This window comes from Daphnia pulicaria, chromosome 1 (assembly GCF_021234035.1).
Source record: "Daphnia pulicaria isolate SC F1-1A chromosome 1, SC_F0-13Bv2, whole genome shotgun sequence".
In the NCBI taxonomy this organism is placed as follows: Eukaryota; Metazoa; Arthropoda; class Branchiopoda; order Diplostraca; family Daphniidae; genus Daphnia; species Daphnia pulicaria.
The window spans coordinates 40,895,831-40,922,353 of NC_060913.1; the positions used below are offsets into that span (position 1 = coordinate 40,895,831).

A 26,523-nucleotide genomic window follows, 5' to 3' on the forward strand; every position below is an offset into this window, starting at 1 on the left:
TTCAAAAATTAACGTCACCCGAACCGGCTAAATTATTAAATAGGTCAAAGTGCGGGTGACAAAGTTCTATTTTATTTTTCGCTCGACATTTTTTTTTTCTTTTTCTGTTTTTCATCCCCACTTCCGGAATGACATCCACTTCAGCCCCACTCTCAAGTCTACGGGCTGTCGGTCCTTTTTTTTGTTGTTTTTGTTGGTTATTTATTTTTTCTCCTCCGTATAATATGAGAGAAGTTTGGAAAGAGTCGCTATCGTCGCTCGACTTTTACTTTCAATATTTGAACTTGCTCCCTGTTTTGGTTTCACCCGGCTCTGCGCCCATATTCCATAATAGAGTGACTTAGATTCTCTTTATGGATAATTTATTGTCCGCTTCTGTCCGTTATTTGTTTGTTTTTTTTTTCGTCCAAAGTAAAAAAAATTCAGAGGCGATAAAAAAAAAAGAAAAGAAGAAGGTGCGAGTTGTTATAGTTTTATTATTTCCACGTGCCGGAAAACTTCACAGGTGTCCGTATCAATGAATAAACAACTGCAGTTTAGCGTCGTCCACATTTCTCCGTCCGCGGTTTTTGCGCAGCAGTCCTGTAATGACGGGCCAGCAGTCAACTTTATTTATAGGGTCTTACACTGTGTGTGTGTGTCGGGATCTTTGGAGACGAGGTACAAAGATGAGCTTCTTTCAATGCTGCGCCAGTCATGAGCTTCTTTTTTTCTTCCCCCCTTACCGATTGGATCTATTTGGTAGCAGAGAGAGAGAGAGAGAGAGATGGACAGCGTATTATGATGACTGATACAATGTACTACAAAAGATCTCCCCACCCCTCCTCTTTTTCAAAAAAAGAAATTCTAGCCGTACTTATTATACAGCACAACATATACCAGCCACTCACAGACCCCGTAAGGGGGTCATCTCCCATCTGGGGCAGTACTCTTATATTGGATCCTCGCCTCTTCTTATATGTGCATATAATATAAGAAGAGAGAGAGCCGAGAGTTCTATATAAGAGACTTATTATTATTATTATTATTATTATTATAGATCTATACAACCCGTCTTGTGTGTGTTGTGTGTCCAGTATATTACAGATGGAGAGAACTGGCCCTTTCTGTACATACACACAATACACTATTTCTTATATGGTGTCTGTGCACACACACACACACACACGTATAGATATATACCCCCGCGAGTTTCCCCCCTTCCAGCTAGTCCATTTTCCGATAGATCCTATCCTGCGCCGTGGAGAACGGACGGCCCACTAGACGCTCGCTGACAGCTGCGCAGAATCGAATTCCGTTTTCCCTTTTTCATTTTCCCGGGCGAAAAAGGGAAATGATTGTGGGGGTGAAGGAGAGTGTGGAGCAACGTCGAGCGGCAACCACGTCTCAGACACTGGCCAGTCATCGCCTCGTCAAGGTGTACACCGATTGTTGTTCTCCTTATCTTGCCCAGGCCTCTACAATCGGCAAATGTCTATTTCGCTCTCCGTGTGATAGACGTCCGGTCCCACTTTGCCGAATAAAATTCGCTAGGAGGGAAACACAAACAAACCAAACAAACAAATAGGATTTTAAACTTTCTTAATTACAATAGCCCCGGTTCGTGTGTGTGTTGTGTGTGTGTTTGTGTTTGTGTGTGCTCGAGTGTGTTTTTTTATTTGTTTTGTTTTTTCTTCTCCAACCCCGTCATGGAGTTGTTTGATCGCACTTTTATTTTACGTTCGCCAACTGGACGACTGTGAAAATAACCTTTGTAAGATAAAAAGAATAACAGTGGACAAAAGGGAGTTGCCAAGGAGCCAAAGGGAATTTTTGGCGAGGAAGCCAATGAACAAAACGACGACGCGTACCCCCCTAGGTGGTGTGATGGACTAATCTAACACCTCGTGCGGTACAGTAGTCAAACTGCAGGCCGTTGCCAGACAAAAACATATTTTTTGTGGGGAGGGAGAACCGCCTACTCTCTACATTCAGTGGCCGTCCATTCATTTCTGCGGGTTTCTCATTGAAACAATTGACAATTTGTTTTTATTTTCGGAATTTTTGAAATTCCGGTTGATCGTCTGTTTTTCGCCCGCCTCACGATGCGTGAATCTGTGGTGGATCAACTCGACGGTCCGGCAAGAGAGAAGGAGGAGGAAAAAATTGCAGGCCGCCGCCCAGGTCTCTGGTTATCATCAGTGGTCATCCGAGTGTTATTGCTCTTATCGCTCCCTGATCTGGGCGGATCTTCTTCGACCACCAACCGACTGCCCAATCTCCGTGAGTTAATCCCTATCAAAGCAATTTACAAGTCCTCTCCCACCAACCCACCCTGGCCACCCACCACCCGTGCTGCCTCCCTAAACATTCTCCGCCTTTCAGTTCACCATAATCGTAACCCCCCCCCCCCCAATCACCTTTTTTATATTTTTCTTCCGCAATATTTTAGTTTTTTTAAACGAAAAAACAAAAACAAAATCATTTCTTTTTCTTGTTTGCCCGTCGTTTTCTCCTCTTTAATGTTCCGCGAAATGAAAGAAAATGTCATGGTGAGGCAGCAACTATTTGAGCCTGGAAAATAAAGATCGACATTCTTTTCCTCTCCCCCCTGGGCTGTCTGAAAGAAATATAAGTCAAGTCGCCGTGCCGTCCCGTTCGGTTTCGTTTTTATTTTGCGCGGATGCCGAGGTCACGCAATCAATCCCGCTCTCCGTTCCTCTCCGGTGGTGTGTCACCGCGCAGAGAAACACACAGGAGGAGACACAGCGCGAGTGGTTGGAAAATTTGTTGTGGCTTAAACTCTCAGACAAGCAACGGAGAGGACGAATCGAGAGCAGCGGCCTGTAGGGTTTGTTAGGGTTTTCCAGGGAGGGGGGGCTTAGAGGATATCGTCGTTTCTTAGCATCCAAAGGATTTACGTTAGAGATGTACGGATGGCAAGGCTATAAAAGGGATTTGTATTTTATCTCCCACCTTCTGCTGCTGCTGGAAGAAACCGTCCTGCCCATTAAACAATTCCCGATTGAACGGAGAACATTGTGTGTGTGTCTTCTTCTTCTCGCTCTATTTACTTTTGTTTTTTCGGGTGGTGAAGAGAAAATTGTGTTATATGATATCAGGGTGATAATATCCGTGTGCAGCCCCATTGTCCTTTGCCAGGCAGTGTCACCTCATGCGGGTTTTCGTGTCAACAGTCACGCCATTTTTGTCTGTAGTCGACGCTTTTTTTCTTTTGGGTTTCGTTTCGTAGAAATCAGCGCAAATTAAATGAGAATAAAAAACCTGAGGGGGGAAATTGTTTTTACGTAAATTCATTCAAATGAGATCACAAAAGACCGGAAACACAGGGGACGAAAAAAAAATCTAAAAAGGGGTAGCGAATCTTTTTTGATTTTGGTGACGCAACTCGCCGCCGTAAAACCACGCCCACTCGAGGGGTCACGAACTCATTGAAGAAAAATGGGAACGGGGAAAAAGAGAATTAAAGGAATTCTTTTTTCCCGAAATGATCAGAGAGATTATTATAGTAAAAAGAGCTAAAGACACGTCGCCCTTCCTTATTCATTCATATGTATCTGAACAAGTTTCTTTGATGGGGGGGACATACAGTATTATTTTTTGTTTTGTTTTCTGTCGTTGTCAACTTTTACGTAATAACAAATGCGCTGTTGTCCTCCTGGTGGGGAGGATTAAAGAAGAGGTTTGTCCGGGAATCCGGACGAATGATTATTAATATCCACAAATGAATTGATTGATTCTTTTTTGAGTACTTTGACAAAAAAGTTAGTCAAGGGGAGAGTTAGGGCGACATACATTAGTACTAATGGAATAGTATAAAGCAATTTCATTAAGTCTCCACGTAAGGGTCGCCCGTCCGTCTGTCCGTCCGTCTTCTCTCTTTATTCTAGCGTATAGGTAATAACAAGTTCTGCGTATGACTACGCAGAGACTCGGATCGGATTGATTGGGGAGCCACGCCCGTTTTCACGGAGAATCCGATGAAGCGTGACGCACATCTCCCGGGCAAATGTCTTATTTTTATTTGATTTTTTTTTTCCTCCCTCTATTTTCCTTTTGCTTCGGTTGTCAAAGAGAAGGACAAAAAGATTATTATGCCCAGTCCAAAAACACACACACTCACAAACGCATTCACCATTACGAGAGCTAAATGGGAAAAGTGGAGAACGAATTGAATAGACTTTGGGGGTCGTCAAAGGACTGCGCCGGACTGTCGTTGACGCAACGATAAACTATCGGCCAGAATATTAGAAATGTTTTCCCTCCCGCCATAAAAATTTGAAAATGTTATTGAGCAGATAGGTACTACTATATAATCCATATAGCTGTTGCTATGGCGTGTTGCTTCAAGGTCGGTGCGCAGGACACTTTGTGTATCATAACTCCCGCGTGATTTAAAATGACATTTCGAACGGCGAGAAATATGGATCTTGTAGGTACTATACGTCGTCAGCGATTCTGAGTAAAGTTAAATGTAAGCTTTCGGGTAAAGAGGAAGCGTGAATTTTTCAACGGGATAGTGTAGCGGGAAATTTAAATGTAGTCGCCATCTGCATTTTTGATGTAGCCAATTTTTGTTGTTAGTGTTGTTGTTGTTGTTGGGGGGGGGGGGGGGTGAGCCTATTTTATTTTGTTTTATCGCACGTATTCTGTAAAAGTGCCTTCGTTTGGCTCCCCGGGCACGTCCAGCCTAAACGTTGGCTGGTCCATCTCTCGGTCGGCTGTTCTCCAATTTTCCTTTTTTTTTTTGCATTTTTTCCTGGGGAGGTGCTGAAAGGGGATTGTGCGACATTCAAAATGTGCGTCGCCTAGCAGCTTTGAAGGTCTTTTCTTTTTTGGCGCATCTGTTTTGGTTTTGTTTTGTTATTCTGGCCAGGGGGGGACAGAACACAACCCCGCCCAGTTTGATTGTGTGTCGACAAGATGGTCGGCCGAGGTGATGGATGAGTGACAAGCGCTTTAATGGGGCGTCGGTCGCTCGTCGTTTTCTATTCCGTCACTTTGATGGATGTCCCTTTGTCTCAGATGGTCACCGCCGAGTTGCCATCGGCCACAAAAATAAAAATCCCTTTAGACCGGCCAATCAAAATGCTTTATTTTTTTTTTTTTTAATTCCACCCGCCGTTCATGTGACCGGAATTTCAATTGATTGATGTTTTTGTTTTTTAACTGTCGCTTAAAACTCTTCTGGATGGAGAACTTGCCGATAGTTTTTTTGGAGGGTGGACAACCCGTCACCTATTGTGTGGTGGAGGGAATGAAATAGACAATATGTGCGGCCAACAATAAGTCTTGAAATTGCTCCATCTCGGTTGCTTTAGCAAAGGGAGAAGAACAAAAAGCTCTCAAGTCATCATCGTCAGCAGACTTGCCAGCTAGCAGTGTTTTCAACACAATTCATTCCCGGTTGGTGGGGGGTGGGCTGCGGATTATTGTTGAGGAGTGTCGTCGCCAGAGCGCTCCCCATCACCGACGTCTGTCGAAGACAATACAAAACCAGTCCGTCAAAACAGAATAGCGGTTGATGGCGAACATCCTCTCGTCCTTATAGGATAAAGGCGCGCGAAATTCAACAAAAATTCCCCCAAAATTATTTTCTTTCTTTTCTTTTCTCAATTTTTATTGTCCTACGGTTTTTAAAAATGCAATCGAGTCGTCTCTCTCTCTCCCCCAGAATAAGACACACGCAGCCCGCGCGCTAGTCTATAGAGTTGTAGAATGGCGATATCTTGGTTAGTAGCAACTATACGTAGCTACGAGCTACTATACTATAGCTGGGCATGTGCGAAATTTATGATTATGATTGTGGCTGAACTGGGAGTTGTCGTTGTTATTACTGCCGCTGCGCAATGTCAAGTCGGTCGGCAGTTTCATCGTTACAGTTGCTGACTTTTCATCACTCTGACATACGCCGTATAATATGATGCCCCCCGCTCAACTCACTCTAGACGAACTACGACGACGAGTCTCTATGTATGTGTACAACTGCTCACTGTAGTGTAGCGCCACAGAATGTCCCGCGAGAGTTGCCGACCCAAAAACCTCCCCCCCCCCCCTCTCTCCCCCACAAGCCCAAAGCGGAATCTCCTCAACGCCAGTCTCTCATCTCAGCCCTTTTCCTCCATCTTCTTTTAGACATTTGGCGAAACGCGGCTCGGGCTTCAAACTAGACAGACAACAGGGCATATAGTACGTATATACATGTGTGTGTGTATATCTATGGAAAGCCACCACAAGCAACTCTCTCTCTCGCTCCCGCACAGAATAATAGGAGCCGGAGTAGTAGTCGTAGTAGTATTGATCAACAGCCCAACCGCCAGCGACTCTTCATCCTCCGGGCCAATGTTGTGTGCAGGTATAGATTATTATAATACGAATGTTAGACACACAAAAGGGCTAAATACTAGGCAACTTGTGTTCTCCACTCTAACGTTCGTATCTAATGCATACATATACTGCTGGATGTAGTGTTTGCTGACGTTGGCACAGTGCTGGACGGCCCCCTCCGACGTTATCGACGTGACGTGGTGGGCACTTCGGAGCGAGGGGGTCGCAGTTGCTATCCCAGGCAGATAAATAAATGTTGAACAAGACACTTTTTCCCTTTCGATTCTACACGTTTTGAGCGTGGCGGACACACACAACAATAGTTGGTACTAGGTCGTTTGGTATAGACCTCATCCTATCATATTTTCCTTGGCACAACAGCAACAGCAACTCCAATGGTGATGCACTTTTTTCCCTTCTCTTCTATTCTTTTATATTGTGTGTGTTTGTTTGTTTGGATGGGTTTTTGCGGGTAGTTTGTCGAGTGCCCAGATTGAGAGAGAGAGAGAAAGAGAGCCATATACACACATCTAGCCTGTCAGCGAAACCTCGGGGCTGCCAATGGTCAAGAGATGCAACGGTCCGGCACAGAGTGAAGCTTCTGGTTTTGTCATTGCATTTATTTGGTGAGGGTAGAGAAAGAAACTTTTTCTCCTTTTTATTGTCTCTTTTTTTTTTTATTTTCCCATCTTTTCAGATTCCTTTTATGCGATCTGAGAAAAGAAAGAAAGGAAAAAATAAAAAATTATGCTAAAGAATAATCCTCCGAGGGATGTAGCCGCCCATTGACTACTCGCGGCGAAGATAGAGTTATCTAACTATTACGCATTTATATAGCGCACTAACATTCATACCGGTACCCGGAAAGAAAAAACCTCAGAGTCAAACAAACAACCTTTTAGACTTTTTCACCTTTCTTCTTTTTATATGCCCTTTCATATTATGCTCCACTCGTTAAGTCCTACACCGGAAAGAGTTTCCTTTCCAAAAAACCTTTTTTGTTATATTTCTGACCAGCTGGAGGGATTTAATCCCGCACCTTTTTTGTGATATCTATTATTTCGAGTAGTATTGAACATTCCGTACGTCCTGCCCTACTTAGCCTATACACGTCAGAAGTTGTTTTAGAAGTCGCGATAGGTTTTCGCTACTCATCTCAACCGAGTATAAATTCGTTAGTTCTTTTTTTCTTTTCTTTTTTTTTTTTTTTTTGACTTTCAAGAGAGAAAACACAAACACTGTGGGATTCGTTGGACACACTGCTGATAATAAGGCTCAGAAAGAACGAACCGCACGCAACAGCAGACCAAAAACAGTCTTCCACTACTACTAGGGGGGAAGACACACAAAATAGACTCGATGGGGATGGGGGTGTAGGTTTTTCTGGAGGTGTGTAACTTAGTTTATATAGGTTGTGTAGTGTGTATGTGTGTGTGTGTGTAGGCTGCTAGTTTCTTTGGTCACCCGAAGGTTGTGACTTTGTGACATATTGAGGAAACACGCAAACCGAGTCGATACAATAACTGCTCCGTCTATCTTTTATTTCGTGTGCGCGTTTGGGGGCCATTTCCACAGAGGACACCCGAGCTGATTGTTTGTCGGGGCTTCTTCCTTTATTTGGCCCATCGAAATTGAGGGTGACGTTGTTTCGCTGCTGTCCTCGTCTTCTGTATGGGCAACCAAGAAAAAGGGGGGAAAGAAAAATACAAATCTCAGAATTTCTTGCTGAGGTTCGTGAACTGGTTGGACGGAATACCTGCAGTGTCGCGGGATCCGCACGTGTGGAAGAAATGAGCTTATCAATTGCAGGCCTGAGCTCTTCATGGTGTCAGGTCACTGACCAAGGATAAAAAACAAACTTAACTCAGTTTTTTCTTTTTCCTTTTTGTTACCAAGGACCAATGCTCTATGCAGAATGACTTGGTGGATATGATGGTCTAAGCTACTTTGGTCCTGGGTCGCAGCTCCAGTGTAAACACAGCTGGACCTGCAACACCGGTCCCCCCTCCAGTTATCAATTCCCGACTGGCGACTTGAACTTGATGAACTTTTCTGCCGAAGCTCTAAATATATTTGTTTCTCGTCAACTTTTATGTCGCGAGAGAGATAGAGAGAGCCTTTCAAGTTTCCCTTTCATATTGTGGGAGTCGACACAAGTTGGAATTTAATAAGAATGATGGCCTAGTTTTGCTGCGCTCTGTTGTGGGGCGGCAGCTTCTTCGTCTTGTTTGGCGTACCCACGTCATCGCAGCCAGCCATCCCTCCCTTATTCCAGCGTGTGAGCTAAACTGGCAAAGGGACTCGTTGTTTTACTAGGGCAATTTCCTGAGAAGGTCCCGACTTGTCAATCTCGGTGACGAGCTCCGCTGGAGATTGTTTCGCTCGCTGCTGCCCATTTCTCATTCGTCATCTCACAGCTCTGTGATGGCGTTGCCCAGTCTATATAACAAGACTACCTTAAACTCGTCGCCGCTATAAAAGACCAGCTCGCCACCCGACCAGCAAGGCTTTTTCCGTCGATGCCATTTCTGGCCTGGATGTATAATTCCTTCCCAACATTGGTGATGTAGTACACAATGTGTCCGGTGTATTATAGTTTGGGGTTTATTGAATTTTATAAAAGGACAGGACGGGCGTCGGGACGGTCGCCAAAGCGACGGATGAGGGGGAAGAAAAGGGCGTCGTCAACAACCTTTTTTCATATTTATATGCACCGGGGATTTTTCCGTGTCGGTCGTCGTCCGAAATTGTCGGCCATCATCGACGCCCAGCCATATAATGCGCCGCGCTTGATTTCCATTTGCTATACGCTCAGCTATGTGAATTTGATTTGCCGGCGCTGTCATGGCAACCGAAGCCAAGTTGCGACCGTCGTTATGTAGTATAGACACAGTTGATGTTGTCGCCGTCGTAATAGTTCGCGGTAGATGTTATACCATGTACAAATGTATGCGTAGAGCGTCGCCTATAGTCACAATCAAGGAAACGACAATAGTGGCAGTAGCGCAGCCACACACACAAATAAATTCAAAAGAAGAATGGATATTCTGGAAAAAGGCCATCGAATGGAAACTCAGAAAAGGAAAAAGAAAAAAAGGAACACACAAACATCACCGACGGATGCCTCCCGACCGTTATACAAATAAATGCATTACCGTTTTTTTTTTATTTATATGTAGACGCGCACATTTGGTAAACACAATCCAGTAATGCGTAGTGTGTATATATATATCTACCGCTGCCGCCGAGTGGTGATATATGAGTCGGCTTTTTAGCCCTAAGGTTCTTTTGCAACGATAATCTCCCGCTATCATATAAATGTAATGCGGGGTGTGTGTGTGTGTGTTGCGTGTCTCCTGATGAATATACCGGGCGCCCAGTGTAGTGTGTTCATACATAATATACAAGACGGCTTATATAATACATGGATTGCCCTAAGGCACTGGCTATTAATCATGGCCCTAGTAGAGCTCTGCTAGATGTCCAGGCGACCCGGGCACAAGAAATACCGTGGGAGGATGGCGGTGATTACATCGCTGGCCAATTTGCTAGATACTACCCTATCCAGTTTCCCGCCCTGCACATGACGTCTTTTTATTTAAATGCATCTCTCCCCTCCGCTCTTTTTTCCATCATGTAGATATATAAGCCGGTCGTGTAATATTAGACATCGGTATTTGCAGCTTGGTATGGATGTGTATGTGCAAGCAGTGGGAGCCCTGCTCGTTGCGCATAAAAAGGGACGACAGTCGTCCTTGTTCTTCCCGTCGCTCGTCAATTATGGACTCGCGCTGCTGCTAGATACGCGCGCGTTCCATTTTATAACGACCTCTCACTCTTCTCTTTCTCTCTACATACTACTCCAATTAAACACCAACTTAACCTCCCCTAGCCAGCACCACCTTACCTCCTACACCCTACAGTCGTCCACTTTATTCCTCCCCCACTTGAGTTAGTATTACATAATTTTTTACTAACTGTCTTCCCTGCTGATTCCCCCCTTCTTCTTTCCCTGTCGGCAGTTCGTCCTTGTATCTTTCGTTGAGATGCATCGACTCTACATTCAGTTGCGTATAGTCTCAAACAAATTGGTCCCAATGCGACGATGATACATTTGATGGGTTTCTTCACATTCTCGAATCCCGGTTGATTATGTCGACTATTCAAAATTCGCCGAATCTACTTTATTTTAAAAACATTTTATTTTTTTACTCCATTTTCTTTTTTATAGTTTTCCGCTCGATGATGTTGCAGCGCACCTCTTTTCATTACATTTTTTCTATAGATGATATAGCTTCTCGTTGTGCAGCGTAGTTCCATTGTGCGGTCTCAGTGCCTATTCGGGTTATTCCCGGAATCTATTGAAACGTCAGTGCCGTGTTTTTTTTTTTCTTCTTTTTTTTGGCCAGAAATGGAACACGTGCCGTGCAGCAATCTTGTCGATGTATACACATTCGCAACAAATTCAATTATTGTTCCTGTTATTGAGGGGGAAAAAGGGGGTCGCACACAAAAAAAGGAAAGAAAGAAAGGAAAAAGTCGATACCTAATCCGTTATTCTTTTTTTTTTTCTCCGGATGATTATCTATACTAAAATGGATTTAGTGCCGAGGTAAGGGGGAAAAAAAGGGAAGGTAACGCACGTTTCTCTGAAGAGTATTGCTCTCACACTCGATTAAATCGTATAAATTGCGCTCGATCGTTTGGGCGTTTGACGTCATCCGCCGCCCCGAAAAAATAAAGATATATCATCGTTTATTTGATGAAGTTCTGGCTGCTCTCGGAATCGATGTCCTTGTGGTACTTTATGACTTTATATATTCCAAGTAGGGTACTGGCGGTTCTAGATATAGCTTATTTGAAACTGTTCATTGTTTTTGTTTTTTGTAAACACCGTGTTCATTTTTCCCAACTAAAACCAACGACGAATTGAACTTGTTGATTGTGCCAAATCGATCGATCGATTGAATATTCTGATTCCCGAATAATAATTGTGTTTTGAATTCTGGAAAGCCACGCATTTTCTTCGTCAATGCAATTGCGTGCGCTGCGCCTCTCCCAATCCACTGATTGTTTGATCACAAATTTTCCAGGAAATCCCTCCCGAAACGATTTTGCATCTTATTTCATCCAAACTCTTCCGGTTGGGTAATTCCGTAAAGCGAAAAGATACGACACAGTCAGGGGGGGGGGGGGGATCCCCGCATTTCTCGTAAAAATGATAACTCTTGCCATCTTTTACTTGTCGTAAGAGAGAGGGTGCTGAATAACGCTTTCTATCTCTTGGATGCATGCGAGTAATAGTCTGTTGAAGAAATGGGGTGTCGAATGAATAACGTCGTCGATAAAAGCATTTTGACGTGTGACGAATATTGAGCAATATAGCCATGAATAGCCGACAGATTTTGAGAAAAGCAGTTCAAAAATATTAGACTACAATCTTCTTGTTGTGCTTGGTGAGTGCTTTCTCTGGGATTCCGTTTAACTGATTAGTGCTTTGATGCGGAAGCCGGAACTTTTGGCGAGCGAGAGAGAGAGAGAAAAATAAAGGCCAAAGCAACAAATGAATTCAAAATTGTGGTAATGAGCAAGAAACTTGTTCTTCCAATAAAAGAAAGGAACAAAGAGAAAACGGCGAAAAAACAGCTGGTATTATTTATTTTTTCCTCCCCTTTCTCTTCGTGTCTTTCGCTAATAAGGAGAACACGTACGTGAGGTGTATAAGTAGACGGTAGACGAGCAAAATAAAAAAAGAGGCATCCTCCTTCTTGGTAACCAGTTGAGAAACTGACGAGAGAAACTCACTAAAAAAAACTGACGCTATTATTATGCGAAAAGTTAAGAAACTTTGAAGACGACACATACACACACGTGAGCTTTCGTTAATTCGGCATCTTTACTCCCTTTTTTTTATTGAGGCAATTTGATTAGAGTTGATAACGACTCGGGCGAATATATTTGCCGAAATTCTCAGACGTGACCTGCGAAATTTAAAGACTGTTAATTCTTTTCTGCTCTTTTAAAAATTTTGTTCCGATTTGTTTATCCGAGTTTCTTTTTTTCAAATCTCTCTGTATCTCTTTTGTTTGGTTTTTACGAGAATTTGGCTGTCGTTTATCTGCTGGCCATCATCGAGTCTGTCGTCGGCAACTCCGTAAAATAAAAAAAAAAAGGAAAAAGTTTCCGTCGCAATGATTGAATGGGTTCGTCCTTGTCCTTGACTATTACGAGAGTTTAGGGCCCACAAGGGGGCCAGTCAGGATCCTTACGATTATTATTTGTCTTTCGCCCCCCGGGGGTTACACGCTGGACAAAAATAATAACAGTAAAAAAAAGAAAAAAAAGGAGATGGGGATAGAAAGAGTCAATAGATCCCAGCCAATTTTCTAGCCAGCGGCAACTCGCCATCGTACATCTATAAAACTCTATACTACGTATACACACACATAGATTTATACTATGTGTATAGGCCGGCTAGGGGCGAATATATGTCCGTCGTTTCGCAAACTGAGCTTCATCACGATTTGCAGGGAGGAACCCTCCCACCCAAAAAAAACGAGGTCCGTCTTTTGTTTCTTTTCTTGCGTGTCGAAAGACCATTTTGTTACATTCTGATACAGTCCCGCCGAGCTGTGGGGGGTGGGTGCTCTCTCTCGTTGTTCTCTCCGGCAAATGGATTCATCATTGCCGTTACCCCCGCTCCCAGAAACAGGGCCGGAGGAGAAGAGCAGAGAGACCGTCCAGATAGGTCTAAAACACGAGCTCGTTTCGCTAGAGTCGCTGTTGCTTTTATGTGGCCTACAAGTCCGGTTCAACGAGAGAGATAAGGCTACTGTTCCTATACAATCCGACTCTTTTTCTTGACCCCGAAAGTACCTACATAACATCCACATCTAACAAAAGGGTTGAACACACGTAACAGCTCACTTTCAAACTATATCCTCTCTTTCTTTCTCTTTCTCTCTGTGTGCTTGTTTTGTCTAGAGCATGTCAGACTGCTCCTAGTGCTATGGCCAGTCCGATAGTTTCCTGTCAAATTCAGCCTCCCCAGTTCTTGTTTTTTTTTCTCCTTTTCCCTTAACATCTGTTAAGGTTTTATTGTACTGGAATGCGCCCCCTGTCGACTGTGTGTATAATGAACAACTCGAAAGCGTCGGAGAGGAAGAAGAAAAAATAAAGAGGCGGCGGCTGTGAAAAGGTTATTTTACTGATGAACGGCAAAGTTTGATTGCGACTCTATCACAGGAGGCTGGAGCTATATGGCCCATATAGAAACACGGGCGAGAACAAACAGAGGAGCGCTCAATGGAGCGGTGGGCGCATTAACTTGCTTTCTCCAAAGAGGAGCCAGGAGGAGCAGGTCCGCCTATGTATCGCGGCCAAAAAGAAAGTGGAAAGAAAGAAAAATATATAGAACCAATACGCGCGCGAGGCTGCAGATCCTGGCGATCGATATCGCTGGCGGAGCCTATTATATACTAACAATAAAGCTTCTTCCTATAGCTCCCCGCTGTTTCTTTCTCCTCTTGCTGTTTCGAGAAACACACACAACGGAGAAGAGAAAATAATAATAATAAAATATAATTTCCTCGCTCCCCTCCTCTGCTGCTGCTGCTGCTGGTAATGTTTAAGTTGACCGCCATTTCCGTACACCTCGGAAATTGGAAACGAGGATCTTAATCGGCTTAGACGTGGAAATAAGCCCACCGATGGTATATCCACACGTCGTCGTCGTCGTCTCATTATTATATCAGCGCCGTTGATAATGAGTCGAGAATTTCTTCTCCCCGGCCAAGTGGGATTGCAGGGGGGGACCCAAATAAAAATCAAACGAAACACAGAGAAAGATCTGACTTGACTGATGGGCGATCAAGTAAAATCTTATGAAAAAGAACCTGTATATTTGATGTCCCTGTATCTATTTGATGTATTTTCCTGGAGCTGGGCTCTACATTGGAATAATTTAGAAGGATTTGACGGCAGTTATTGTATGGGTGCTATGCACACATACATAAATATAAGCCCCCCCCCCCCTTATTTCGGCTGAATTAATCCCTGATGAAATGCAAAGTATAGCGGATCATTTATCTCCTCTTCTTTTTCGTGGGACATTATCTATCAGTCATGTTCTTATCTATTCATTCAAATGGGATATGGGGGGAGAGCGTTGAGACATGACAAAAGAGTTCTCCGTTAACCCCTGGCCCTGGAGCCCAGCTTGTAACCGAATCAAGAATCGTGGAGGCCCAACCCAAAAGCCCCAGGGTGACCGTCTCATATCAATTTTACACATCGCCGTGTAATAATCACATGAAGATGAACTGTCTGACGGTGTGTGTACATACATTAGCCAGCGATGCACACAACTAGACGAGTTCTCAGTAAATGCACACACAACAGAGTTTCGGGCGTCATCTCCTTTTATACATGTTACGTATCACGCTGGCGGGGTAGGGGGGTTAGCCAAAAGGGAATGGGCCAACTATAAAGATTAAATATGATAGGCATTGTGGAGAAACTGAGTGAAAAAAAATGGAGAAATATATATAAGAAGAAGAAGAAGAAGAAGAAGAAAGGTCTTTTAGCCTGAACAGCGCCGCAGCGGCCAAAACCAGACGAAAAAGAACAAAAAAAATGGGCCAGCAGAGAACAACCCAGCCAAAATGTGATTGGCATATAACCGGTCCCGCAGTTGTTTTATATAGTCGAGCACATCACAAGTCTCTGGAGATTTTCGGGGCTCGGCTTTTTGGTGCTAAAAGCTTTTTTTTTTTTTTTGTTCCCTTAACGTACATAGAAAGACTGGCGGAGACTGCGCGCTCTCATTGTCCGCGTCTTAAGTCTCTCTCTCTCTTAATCTATCTTATCCTGTAGGCTGTGTGTGCGGTATTCCTCTAACTGTATAGGCACTAGTCGCCGGAGAGACGAGAGTAAAAAACTTTTAAAACGGCGGAGGAAAAACGGTTCTAGTACATACTTGTATTGTGATGTCGCTGATGCTCATTCAAATGAAATGAGACATTTTCTCATTAGCTTGGATGAGAGAAAGAGAAAGAGAGAGATGGATCCTCCTCCCGTCAGGAGCCTGGCGAATTAAGATCAACGGGAACACTGCTTACTCTCTGGTTTCTTACGTGTACTTTCGGTCTGCTCTTGTTTCGGTTAATTTTATTTCTTTTTATTTGATTTTTCTGATAAATGAAGAACAAAAATGAGCAAAGGCTTTAGAGACGGGTGGAAAAAAGAGTCGATCGTTTAAGGTGCAAAGAGACGGGCGTGAAACTGTCCTTGAGGAGCGTTTGAATTTAGAAATTCGGTGTAAACTTTAGACTTTGGCTCTCTCTCTTTTCACTCCGTTTGATTATCCGGGTGGATTTTGATTGTAAACTACAGCGGAGGGAAATGTTCAACAGTTTCTGGGCAGAGAGCGACGACCTTTTTTTTCTTTCCCTACATTCGCTCTGAATTTAACAAACAAACAAAAGATACAAAGTTGTGTTGTTGTTGTTCGCCTTTTTCCCCCTTCCCTTAAAGCTCCTTGAAAGCGAAGTGGGAATCGGGAAAAGTTGTTTCACACTTTAGATTTTCTCCGCTCGCTTCCGCTGTTAAAAAGAAGGTTGCCACTATGTGTCTGCACAACTACACAGCCGAGTTGGCCTTTAAACAACCGTGTTCGATCCGCATCCATTTATTATCCGGGCTGGGAGATGTAAGAAACAATTCCCGAGAATAACCTCGTCTATATTTTGAAAAAAGAAAGAACAAAATCACTTTTTCCCCCTCGCTGTTGTAGTTTGTGTGGCTGATGCTCCTGGCAGTCGTCCACTGTTTGAACTGCCAAAAAACTGAACCCGCAAACATCAAAACCCCCCAGTCCGATGAACGTGTGTACGGCAGGAGCGCGGACGCTTCGCTTCCATATTTGGTAGCGATTGAATCATTTCGTGCGTACAGCGGTTACGTTATCGGAGTATTTCCGCAGCCAAATGGAAATGGAAAACCCCGCGTCCAACGTCGTCGTCGTCGTAATAATAATTGAAATAAGTAGGGTACTAAAGGAAACAGACAACGAGAAAGATCTTCAAAGCTAATATCCATCGGAATAGGATATCCGCTGCTCGCAATCACGACCCGATTTCGTGGGATCTCTAGATGGACACGATATATGAATCATTTCATCATGATGGATAGAGATAGATGCGAGGAGGGGGGGGGACCAAAAATAAAAGGAGCGTCTCCCCTCCATCCGTCGGGTAAAAAGGGCAGCAGGTGGTTGTCATGGAAATATGCCCTTGCGCAATGGAAAAAAGAAAAAAAAAAGGAAATCACGAGCTGATTTTGATTTCCTTTTGTTGGATGAAGCGGAGAAACATGAGAACATTAGAACAATGCAAATATATATTTACCATTCTCAACTACATTACTTATCGAGATAACAAGAGTTCCTTTTATTTTTCATAACAGGCTAGTACGTTTATTTATATAGCCATTGGAAGAGAGAGGATTATAACCGAATCGATAAATCTCTTTTTTTGTTTCCAATTTTGTTGTCCGACATTTTTGGCTGATGGGAAGACGCTCGTCTGACAAACAAGAAAAGTAGATTAAATTTTTAAAAAATATCGAAGGAAAACAATTTTTTTAAAAAGGAGATTGCGGAATATCCTTTTACCATATTTGAAAAAAAAATCCGACTGATATTGTCCAGCGGAGGCCGCTCAACACCCACGCCGTTAAAGCACCCTCGTATACACACACACACATAATATCTTATATATGTATGTGTATTATGAACTGTTAAAGCGAGAGATATATATATGGTAGCGCGGTGGTCTTACTACCGCTACTAACCAGTCAAGACCATCCATAAGTATACATCCCCCGTGTTCCGCCCTCGTTTCTCCTCTCGCTGCTGGCGCATCTCGTGAAAAAGCAATCAGCTTAGTGGCAGGGAAAAGGGAAGAAGAGTCTAAGAGAAAAACGGAAGGATCTTCTTCTTCTTCTTTCCCCCATTTTCTCTTCTCTTCCTCTCTCTCTCCGCTCTGACATTTCCCTCGGTTGCATCAACGCCAACTCGACGGAATTGGATGCGGGGAACAGAGAAACGAGCACCAGCGCAAAGTTCAATCTGATTCGCTTATTTAGTTCGTAGCTATACCCTTCCGTCCTCTCTCAACCCAGGAGGAACGGAGCAGCAGACGCGTGTCGACTCGTGCAACATCAGAAGACAGGCGAATATAAATATATCTCTCAAACAATGAATAGCTATTGAAGCGTTTGACGCGATTCGGAGGTGCCAATATAGCAATGCGCCATTCTCGCCTCCGGACACACAAATAATAAGAAACAAAAAATATTACTGACAAACTTCTCTTTTTCTCCACTGGTTTCCCTTTTCACTTTTTCCCGGTCGGTTGTCAAGGCAACACCTCTACCCTAATATTGCATCCAATGCGGATGCACCGATATGGCAGATATATTATGCTTTCTGATCCTATAGCTCTTTGCGGTTACCAGTTATTACGTCATGGCAATCGCAGATGAAACCCAATCCCGTCTACCCATTTTCCATTAATACACGGGAGATATCCAGCGCAGCCTACGTTTCTAATGGGAGACTTATTTTTGTCTACCGCGGTTACAACTAATGGCACGAAAACTTATGTACCCTGCGCCCGAGTCGATCCTTAATAGGATCGGACGACCTGCAAGTAAGACGAGCCGGGCGACAAGTTGTTGTACGCCAGCGGTTCACGTACTTTTCACGTTCACGATATTGCGTTTACATTATTACGATGTCAGTTGAGTCTCTCTTTTGCTCTTTTGTGTGCCAACAGACAAAATGTTACGGCCACCATATGTCTGCAGTCGATGTTGCGAATAATTGACGTCACTTTTTTGTTTTCTTTTGGCCGGGAGTCTCGCGCTCGCGTCTCGCGCCAGAGGCGATTCGTGCAGTTTTGTCATTTGAATTCAATAAAAAAACGAGTGATGGCCATATATGATGAGGTACAGCTGGAATGTGGTTATACTTTAATGGGGTACGTGTGAAATTGCATTCACGTCCAAACGATGGAGATGAGGAGGGGAAAAAAAATTGGGGTACGGGCGTATAGCGACTGGTGTAGTATGGGGAAGAGTTCAAGTGCAATATTGAGCGGACGGTTGGGTTTAAGTGGCTAATATGAGGCCGTAGATGGTGGACAATGTCCAGCGCTAACCTCAACAGCTAGGCCCAAAGACAAAAGACACAACTGTTTGGCCTCCTATTTACACGTTTCTTTTGTATGTGTGTGTGTGTTCTACGCAATCAACGGGTGGAGCACCTCACCCTTGAACCTCTTTGCACTTGTCCTCTGCCAAAGTGCTTGTCGTTTCTACGAAATAAAAGGGAATAATCGATAACACCTCTGCCCGTCTCAAGTGGTTGCAGAGGAAAACCCTTGTACATCTTGTGCTTTTTCTTCCAAGTTATAATTTAATCATTTATGTAAGCTTTCCATTTGGTAAAAGATGAAGCTGTGTTTATTTTCTAGCCGGTCTCACTTTGTTTTTATAAAGCCCCCCACCAATTTTGTCTTTTGGTTCCATGCGCGACAACCAGCCGGAGTCGGTTATTAGCGGAGTTTTGCCGGCCCTGAATTACTCTGGTCGGCCGGGCAAACTCCCTGAGCGTCATAAGCGACTCTGCTGTGTTCTCTCTGCCGCATCGCAGCCCATTACCGCAGCAGCAGCGCAGCAGCAGCGCAGCAGCACTTCGCCCATTGCCCAACTCGATCGTCCGCTAAACTAAAGTATCAAGTTCCAATGTCCCCCATGCATCAAATGGGGAATGTAACAGACTCTTCTGCTTCTTTTTCTTTTTCTCTTTGACGTCATTTCTCTCTCTCTGGCCGGTTATACACACTGCTGTGCCCGTCCATTAAGAGAGAGAGGCCGTGAGGGTATTAGAAAGTAGAGGGACCGTATTAAGCAGAGCGAGAGAGAGAGAGGGAATGAGGAGAGCAGAGAAAGAGAGATTGGGAAGAATCAGGCCCAGTTTGCCGGTTTAAGCTGGACAAAGTAGCGGGGGGGGGGGGAGCAGACGGCCGAGCTCCCACGCAACCATCTGTCACTGCACGAGAGCGTATACATGGTGGAGAGAGAGAGCCCTGGGGCCTGGCGGCTATAGAGGCCCACAAAAGTCTGCACAGAGTTGGCAAATTTTGATGAAACCCCCGTCCCACAAATAAGTTGGGGCTGGTTGTGTGTTGGAACGTCGGGCACAATTCACGCACGGACCAGTCCGCTCCGTCAAACACACTCCCAGACTTTGGTGGGGCGGAGAGGGAAGGAAGAGAGGGGGGAGGATGTATACGTGCGACGGCAACCGCCCAACCCTCCGCAATATCGTCTTCCGGCTGTCTGTGCTGTGTTGTCTTTTGTCATGCCAGCAAACAAGACTGCGCTGGTGAAATGCTGTACAAGACCAGCTGCCGCTGTGCTCTTGCATGTTCCTCCCTCCTCTCTCCTTGTGTCTCCTTGCGCTTCTTTAGTTTCTTGTTCCCTCCCGCGCCCCTGGGGAGGTCCAGCAACTACTAACCAAGTCCGGCAGTCCCCAGTTTTTTTTTCACATGATGTTGGATGACTTCTTGGGCTGATGATGAAGCCCTCCTCCCACTGAATTTGAAGCCTTGATAAATGGATCAATGAATCAATTTGACGCTCAGATACGAGTTCTGCCTTCTGACTGCTGGACCAATGTTCCCACCACCACCAGAGCTCCTGGTTGTTGCCCCCATCTTCTTCTTTTTCCAATACTAGCGAAAACTTCCTAGGACCGGAGCTGCTGAGGATGATGACGAACCGACTAGGGGGGTTGGTCTAGACGCAGCCCCATGTCGTCCCTCTTGGGTTGCCGTCAAGTCTTTGACCGTATTACGCAGCATCTGCGATAGACTGTAACGCAAACGTGATGCAATCAACATCAACTGTTGTCCCACCGGACTTTTCTCTCGCTACTTCTCCATCGGCCGGGGACCGGGGGGGTCCTCGGCGTCTTGGATATACTCCTCCCTTCTCTTTCCACATCCTTCACAGGCCGCAGCACGTCCATTTCCTTTTTTTCGTTTCCTCCACTAATTCTTATTTTTTTCTTCTTCTTCTTCTTGTTTCTCGCTTTATTTCTTATTTATTTCGGCTGTGTAATATACTATCCCGCCGTCCTTGTAGAACGTCCGGTCTTACTCCCCGGCGCACTTCCTGTTGGGTGTACATGTTTTAGTGTATCCTCCATTATACGTACCTCTAATAACGTGCCGGAAGAAAAAAGCCCGGAGACAGAGAAAGTGAAAAAAGAAAGAAGAACACGTCGCCAAATAAAAAAATGGCAAGAAACGCGCAATAAATTTTGCAAGATGTTTCATCCGTAATGGAATTAAATATCCATATAAAACTTGATTATCGCCGAGCTGTAATAATAATAATAAAGATCATTTAGATTTATGGGTCTTGACCATCGTATTTTTCGACCGGTTATTTCATTTCCATTTGTTTTGTTTTCAGACGCGACAGAAGTTATAGCTCTGGTCAGGGGCGTGGCCGAACTACCTTGCGATGTGACGACTCCCGATCCTGAAGATCCCGTTCGACTGGTTTTGTGGTACCGCTCCGATTCCTCGACGCCAATCTACAGGTACTGTCTTATTACACGCATAACAATCTAAATTCCGGCTTTATAGTAGGCTACCTCTTATTTTAGTTACTGTAAATGTCATCAGTCGCTAAGTCTATTATATATACATTGGTGAGTCGATCAAATCATATAGAGCTTAGTATTTCTGGGTATTCGGCCTGCGTAGGATCGAAATAGAATTTTGTGGTTTAAAAGAAAGAAAAAAAAAGAAGATCCAATAATACAAGGAGCTACATGTACACAACCACAAGCTCCTTACGTCAATCTGCTCCTTTGACGCTTGATAATCAAGGGCACAGTCAGCCGCCTAGGCGTCACATGTAGGCAAATATTTGGCGAGGAACCCAAAAAAACCCGCAAAAATGGCTGCCCTGCGTCGCATATACTAACGCAGCAGGCGATTCTCCTCATCCGCATTAACATCGCAGTGTCATATAATTGAATAAAGATGTGCATATTTTAAAATCGCCAACAAAAAAAGCCAACTTTTGTTGGCGTGGGGTGTTTTCATTTGATTTCTCTTTTCAACAGTTTCTTTTCATTCAAGTTTCTTTTTCTTTTTGAAACTTTCCTCAACTATTTTTCTTATTATATCAAAAAATAAGAGCCGAAAGCGTTACGTTGTCAATATTGAAACACTGGCTTAAGTAGAAAGAAGAAAAAGAAAGCGAAAAATAGAAGCTCAGGAAATATAGGGGACTGAGATGAACCCTTGGCGTCCAGTTTTGTTGCTGTTGGTGATTGAAGAACGGCCGAGAAGGCGGCGCCCTTCTGTTGGGCTCCTATATGTACAGGGCACTTGAATGATGGCCGCTTTATGACAAACAAACGAGAAAGATGTTGATAATACTTTTCCTTCTTCTCTCCAGAAATGGAAAGGAAAGAAGGCGGAAAAAAGGAAACGACGACAAGGAGAACGAGCATCCGGCATCGCCGTTTAGTGTTGTCGAAACCAACCGGCAGCAGATTGCCAGTTTTTTTTTTTTCCGTCAGCCCAACGCAGTTTCTATGTATGTGTGTGTGTATATATAAAAGGCATCGGGACACATCGAGCCAAAGGACGGAAATCAATAATAATATGCTGCTGCTGCCGCTGCTGCCTCTCGTATCTCCATACAGTAGCACTAGCAGCCATAGGAGCCGTCAACTGTCGACGCGACCGTCCTTAGCGTATACGTGTGACACGGTCTTTTGTGAGTGCATGTACTTTCGGGACTTTCCCGAACAAAAAAAAGTCGACAGATCAAGAGGCGGGTGAAAAGGTGAACACGTCTCACCAGAGTTTCTATAGGCCCCGCCTTTTGATTTGATATTCCCGCTTTGACCTTTTTCTTTTCATTTCTTTTAGGGGGCGGGGGAATATAGATTTGAACTAAAAAAAGAAATAAAAATAAAACAATCGTTAAATTTTAGTAATGAAGGGGTTAAGGGGACGATAACGATAATTGAATCCATTTGTTTCCGGCCGTGCGCGTTCCGTGTGTATTAATGAAATAAGGTGGAACCCAATTTCTTGCGTTAGAGAGTTAGTGTACACCGGTTGGTAATGGTGCCAGGAAAGTGGAGAATGTGAGCTTTAACAATCGAGAAACAATTGAATTACCATCACTCGCGTGCAACCGACCGTGCAAAGCCGTTCCCCCTCTCCGGCGAATGGGCTCGCAAACGCAAACGTCTCTTGATCATTTCGTTTTTTGTTTGGTTTTTTTTTTTCATTTTCACTGGGCGCGATCCGCCACCATACAAAACGAATCGATCAAATCGATTATATATATATATTTTTTAAATTATTTTTTACGATTTTCACCAAATTGCTGATTAAACCCAATTAAACCCACACATAGCTGGACAAATAATTTAGAGACTAAACAAAATCATCCATCCATCAACTGCTTCAACTGGTTCAAAAGTCTTCCCAATTTATTTTATTTTTTTCCCTTTTCCTTTTAAAATTTGCATGGCATCATTGAAATGTTATGGAGAAAGATGGCGGGTGCCGTTGGCGACGTGCTGGATATGCTCTGCGCGAGTGTTTACATATCGGCGAAAGATGAGAGAAATAGACGAGTGGCTGCTGCGGCTCGGCTTCATTATAGGCCGAGGCTGGTTGTAGCGCCAATGTCGGCCGACACACACACTGGGCCATTAATCAACAATAAGGAACGCTCTGAGTGGTTTGTGAAGGATTGGTGAGACGCCCACAGAGTTCATTGTGCGAGAGAAGAGATTAAATAAGGCGCCCCGCCGTAACAGCAGCAGCAGGGAAAGACTGGAAAACATTTGGCGCCAACAAGGCCGGTAGACTTATTACACGTACTATATCTCTCTCCAATGATTATTTTCCAAAATTCGGAACGAAAAGTTGTCGGACAAAGTTGTTGGCGCACACGAACAGAGCGGGGAGACTCTTTGATCCGAAGAGCGATGCGCTTTTTTCATATTTTATTTTTATTTTTGGCGAACGACTTTTCCTTGTGCACCATCTGCCAGGTCGGCCCACGCCCCTCAAAAGAAAGTCACCCGGCGTGACTTGAACATATCCAATAACTCGGAAAAAGTGGCTTGCAGGTGTGTGCCATCATTATACCAATGCTCGTTACTTCTTCTTCTCCATCCTTCTTCTTCCTTGGCCCAGCAGTCGCCTTTGGTGTTGTACCGAACAACTTTGATGAGCCTTTCGCTGCTGTCGGTGTACCCGTCTCACTCCCACTCCCACCCAGAACTTGAGCTCCTCTTCGACTCTCCAACTCCGACTTTCGACTATTGAACTTTTGGCGTGTGATGCGTTCATGATTCATATAGGCGCCGGGATTGGCCGGGGCATCGAGACTAGTACGCACGTCAGTACTTAGTTAGTACAACATGAACTAACGCGCCGTGGTTCTATAATGTCACGGATATGACATAATCACCATCTTTGGCGCAGTTGTAATGTTACCACTGTTTTCTTAATGAGCCGCTGGTGTAAAGTTGATGGAAATATAATTGGAAGGCAACCCCTTCCCCCCTCCCCTTCACTCCCGACGAGAAAGGCGGTTATTTTTTAAATAAATAAACAAACAGCAGTCAAATGTCGGAGAAGATGAGAACGGAACACATGCGAGAGAATCCCAGATGTGAATTTCGACATCTGATAAATTCATCATCGCCATATATAATGGGAAAGGATTTTCCAAAGACGTTAACCCAGCAGTCTTCTCGGCGACTCAATTATGCACTATATGTTTGACGACTAAAAATTAGAGACATTTTTCTCCGGTCTCGAATAAAGTCCATTCAGCAACGTTTCCCACGTTGCCATGCAAAATGGGATGGAATGAAGCGACAACATTATCAGCGGAGACAGAAACGCGAAATTAGAAAGTCTCGGTGTGCCACACACATATGTATATAAGCGCGCGGCTCGCTTTTATATGTATGCGCGCTTCGTGTTCAGCTCAAAATGATTAATATCTATAGAATTGTATCTGTTTTAAAAATAGGCAAACATTTTTTGATACTATTTGGTCCTTTTTTTCCTTGGTACTCTGAGGGGATTTGGTGGGAAATGCTATAGAGTGAAGATGAATAGTCTGGGTATACGCCATTTACATACTGTAATACCGGAATTAAGGAGCGTGATATGCAGCAGGCTGGAAAAAAGGGAAAGAAAAAAGGGGGAATATTACAAATTCCTTTTGGGCTCTGCTCCCTAAAGAGGCCAAAAGAAAAAAAAAAAAAAGACGAAGCGGGAAATATAAATTTTCTTTTGCCACATATGTATGAGCCTGTATACCCGCTATAGCCTTGCCGTGAATGTGTTCCGATGGCGGGTCGTGTGTGTGGAGGAATAATCTGAAAGATTTTCATTTTGGGCCCTGCCAAAAGAGCCGTGCCGTTCCGGGTGTCCAATCCGCTGGATTTGTAACATGTAAATACACACACACACACACACACAGAGGGAGAGAGCGGCGCAGCACGACAGCGGGCGTCTATATACTATAGGCCGTTTAGGACTCGGCAGTATGAAAGTCGTTTAGTAACAACAGCTGATTTGTTTCATCGTATATTGGAATTTTTCACTTGAAAGTTTGATACGACTTTGTCGTTATGCTTTTCTGTCGCTCGTCCGTTTCCATCTCGCATTCCGCACCGACTTCCATTTGCACGTTTTTTTCATTCCACCTCTCTTTTATTTTTATTCCGCCTTCCGGAGCCGGAGCGCAGGCCTTCTAAATCAGAATACAATGGGTCCACATCTAAATAACAATTCAATCAGTCACTATGGCGGGCAGGGCGGTGACGGCCTCCGTCTGCTCTGCTTATATATCGCTGGGGTTATACACAAGTAAAGAAGAAAAGGAGCCGGAGACCCGGAGGAGCTTCGTTATTGGCTCTGGCGGCTCTACTTTGCTCTGCCGCCCGTCGTCATTGCTGTTGTTGTTGCTTCTCCTGTTAGCGCTCCGATTGTTTTTTTCTTCCGGCTCTGTGTCGCATATACATATTTCACGACGAGAGCCGGCAACGGCCAGTGAACGAGATGAGTTCGTTTCGGTGTCAACGCCGACTTAGACGTGCCACGTACAATATGTAGGCGGCCCCATTATTAGACTACAAACCACATCGGATGGCTTTTCGGGTTGGCGTGGGGCGGTTCGCCGTATTTATGAGCGCAGGTTCTTTTTTCTTTTTCGCTCGGCGGAGCAATGAACGTGAGGGAAAATTCCGGTTTAGATGTTTCACACACACGAGCGACCTGCATTACTACGGGGCTTAAGGCTATAGATATCATTATCCATAAATCTGGCAAGGGTTCCATTTGACCTTTTCTTCAAACATTTTTCGATATTAGAAATTAATCCAGCCCTAAGTCCGTATAGGTTTACGCCTAGGTTTTCTTGCTTATTGAATTGATTTGACTTTTCCTTTTCTTTTTCTTTTTCATCCGCCAGTGTCGACACGAGAGACTCGGATTTCGGTGTGGCCGAGCAGTGGTCCGGCGGCGAAATTCTTGGGCAGCGGGCCACCTTCCGGGCGGATCGCCATCCAGCCGCCCTCATCCTGACCAACGTCAAAGCCAAAGACGAGGCATCGTACCGCTGCCGCGTCGACTTCCGTCTGGCTCAAACCCGCAACGCCCACGTCAACCTCACCGTCATCGGTAACGTACAATAGCACTGCCCATTAGCTTCTCTCTTAAATCCATCCCGACTCCTGTCCGCCATTAGACTCGCTCCGAGATGTACCTACAGTACATCCCCTTTTCCGCTTCCTCCCTCGTCCGCTCATTGCTTCCATCCATCGCACGTATAATTCCCTTTTTCCCGTGAGATGGACGAGATATGATGATGACCCGGGACTCCCCCAACGGGCCACCACCCGCTCCAGTCTCTGCTGCGGGTTCATTGGTCATCATCATCTCACAGTTGTCACCGCATTCTATAAACCGCAACCCAAAACGGTTATAGCGGGACACGCGGTCAACATTGACTCCAGACGAGCTCATTCTTCGTTGGTTGCTTTTCCCAATCTCGAGCTCTTGA

At 44.4% G+C, this 26,523-nt stretch overlaps 1 protein-coding gene across 1 annotated transcript in view; it reads left to right on the forward strand.

Annotated features, from left to right (window-relative positions):
- Nucleotides 1-1,347: 1,347 nt before the first annotated feature.
- Nucleotides 1,348-26,523, forward strand: part of LOC124320245 (nephrin-like) — a 51,490-nt gene continuing 26,314 nt past the window's right edge. The window contains exons 1-3 of the mRNA XM_046783030.1: nucleotides 1,348-2,262; nucleotides 20,872-21,001; nucleotides 25,933-26,141. Of these exons, the coding sequence (XP_046638986.1) occupies nucleotides 2,085-2,262; nucleotides 20,872-21,001; nucleotides 25,933-26,141 (517 nt within the window). The 5' untranslated portion in view covers nucleotides 1,348-2,084. The remainder of the gene's footprint in view (nucleotides 2,263-20,871; nucleotides 21,002-25,932; nucleotides 26,142-26,523) is intronic.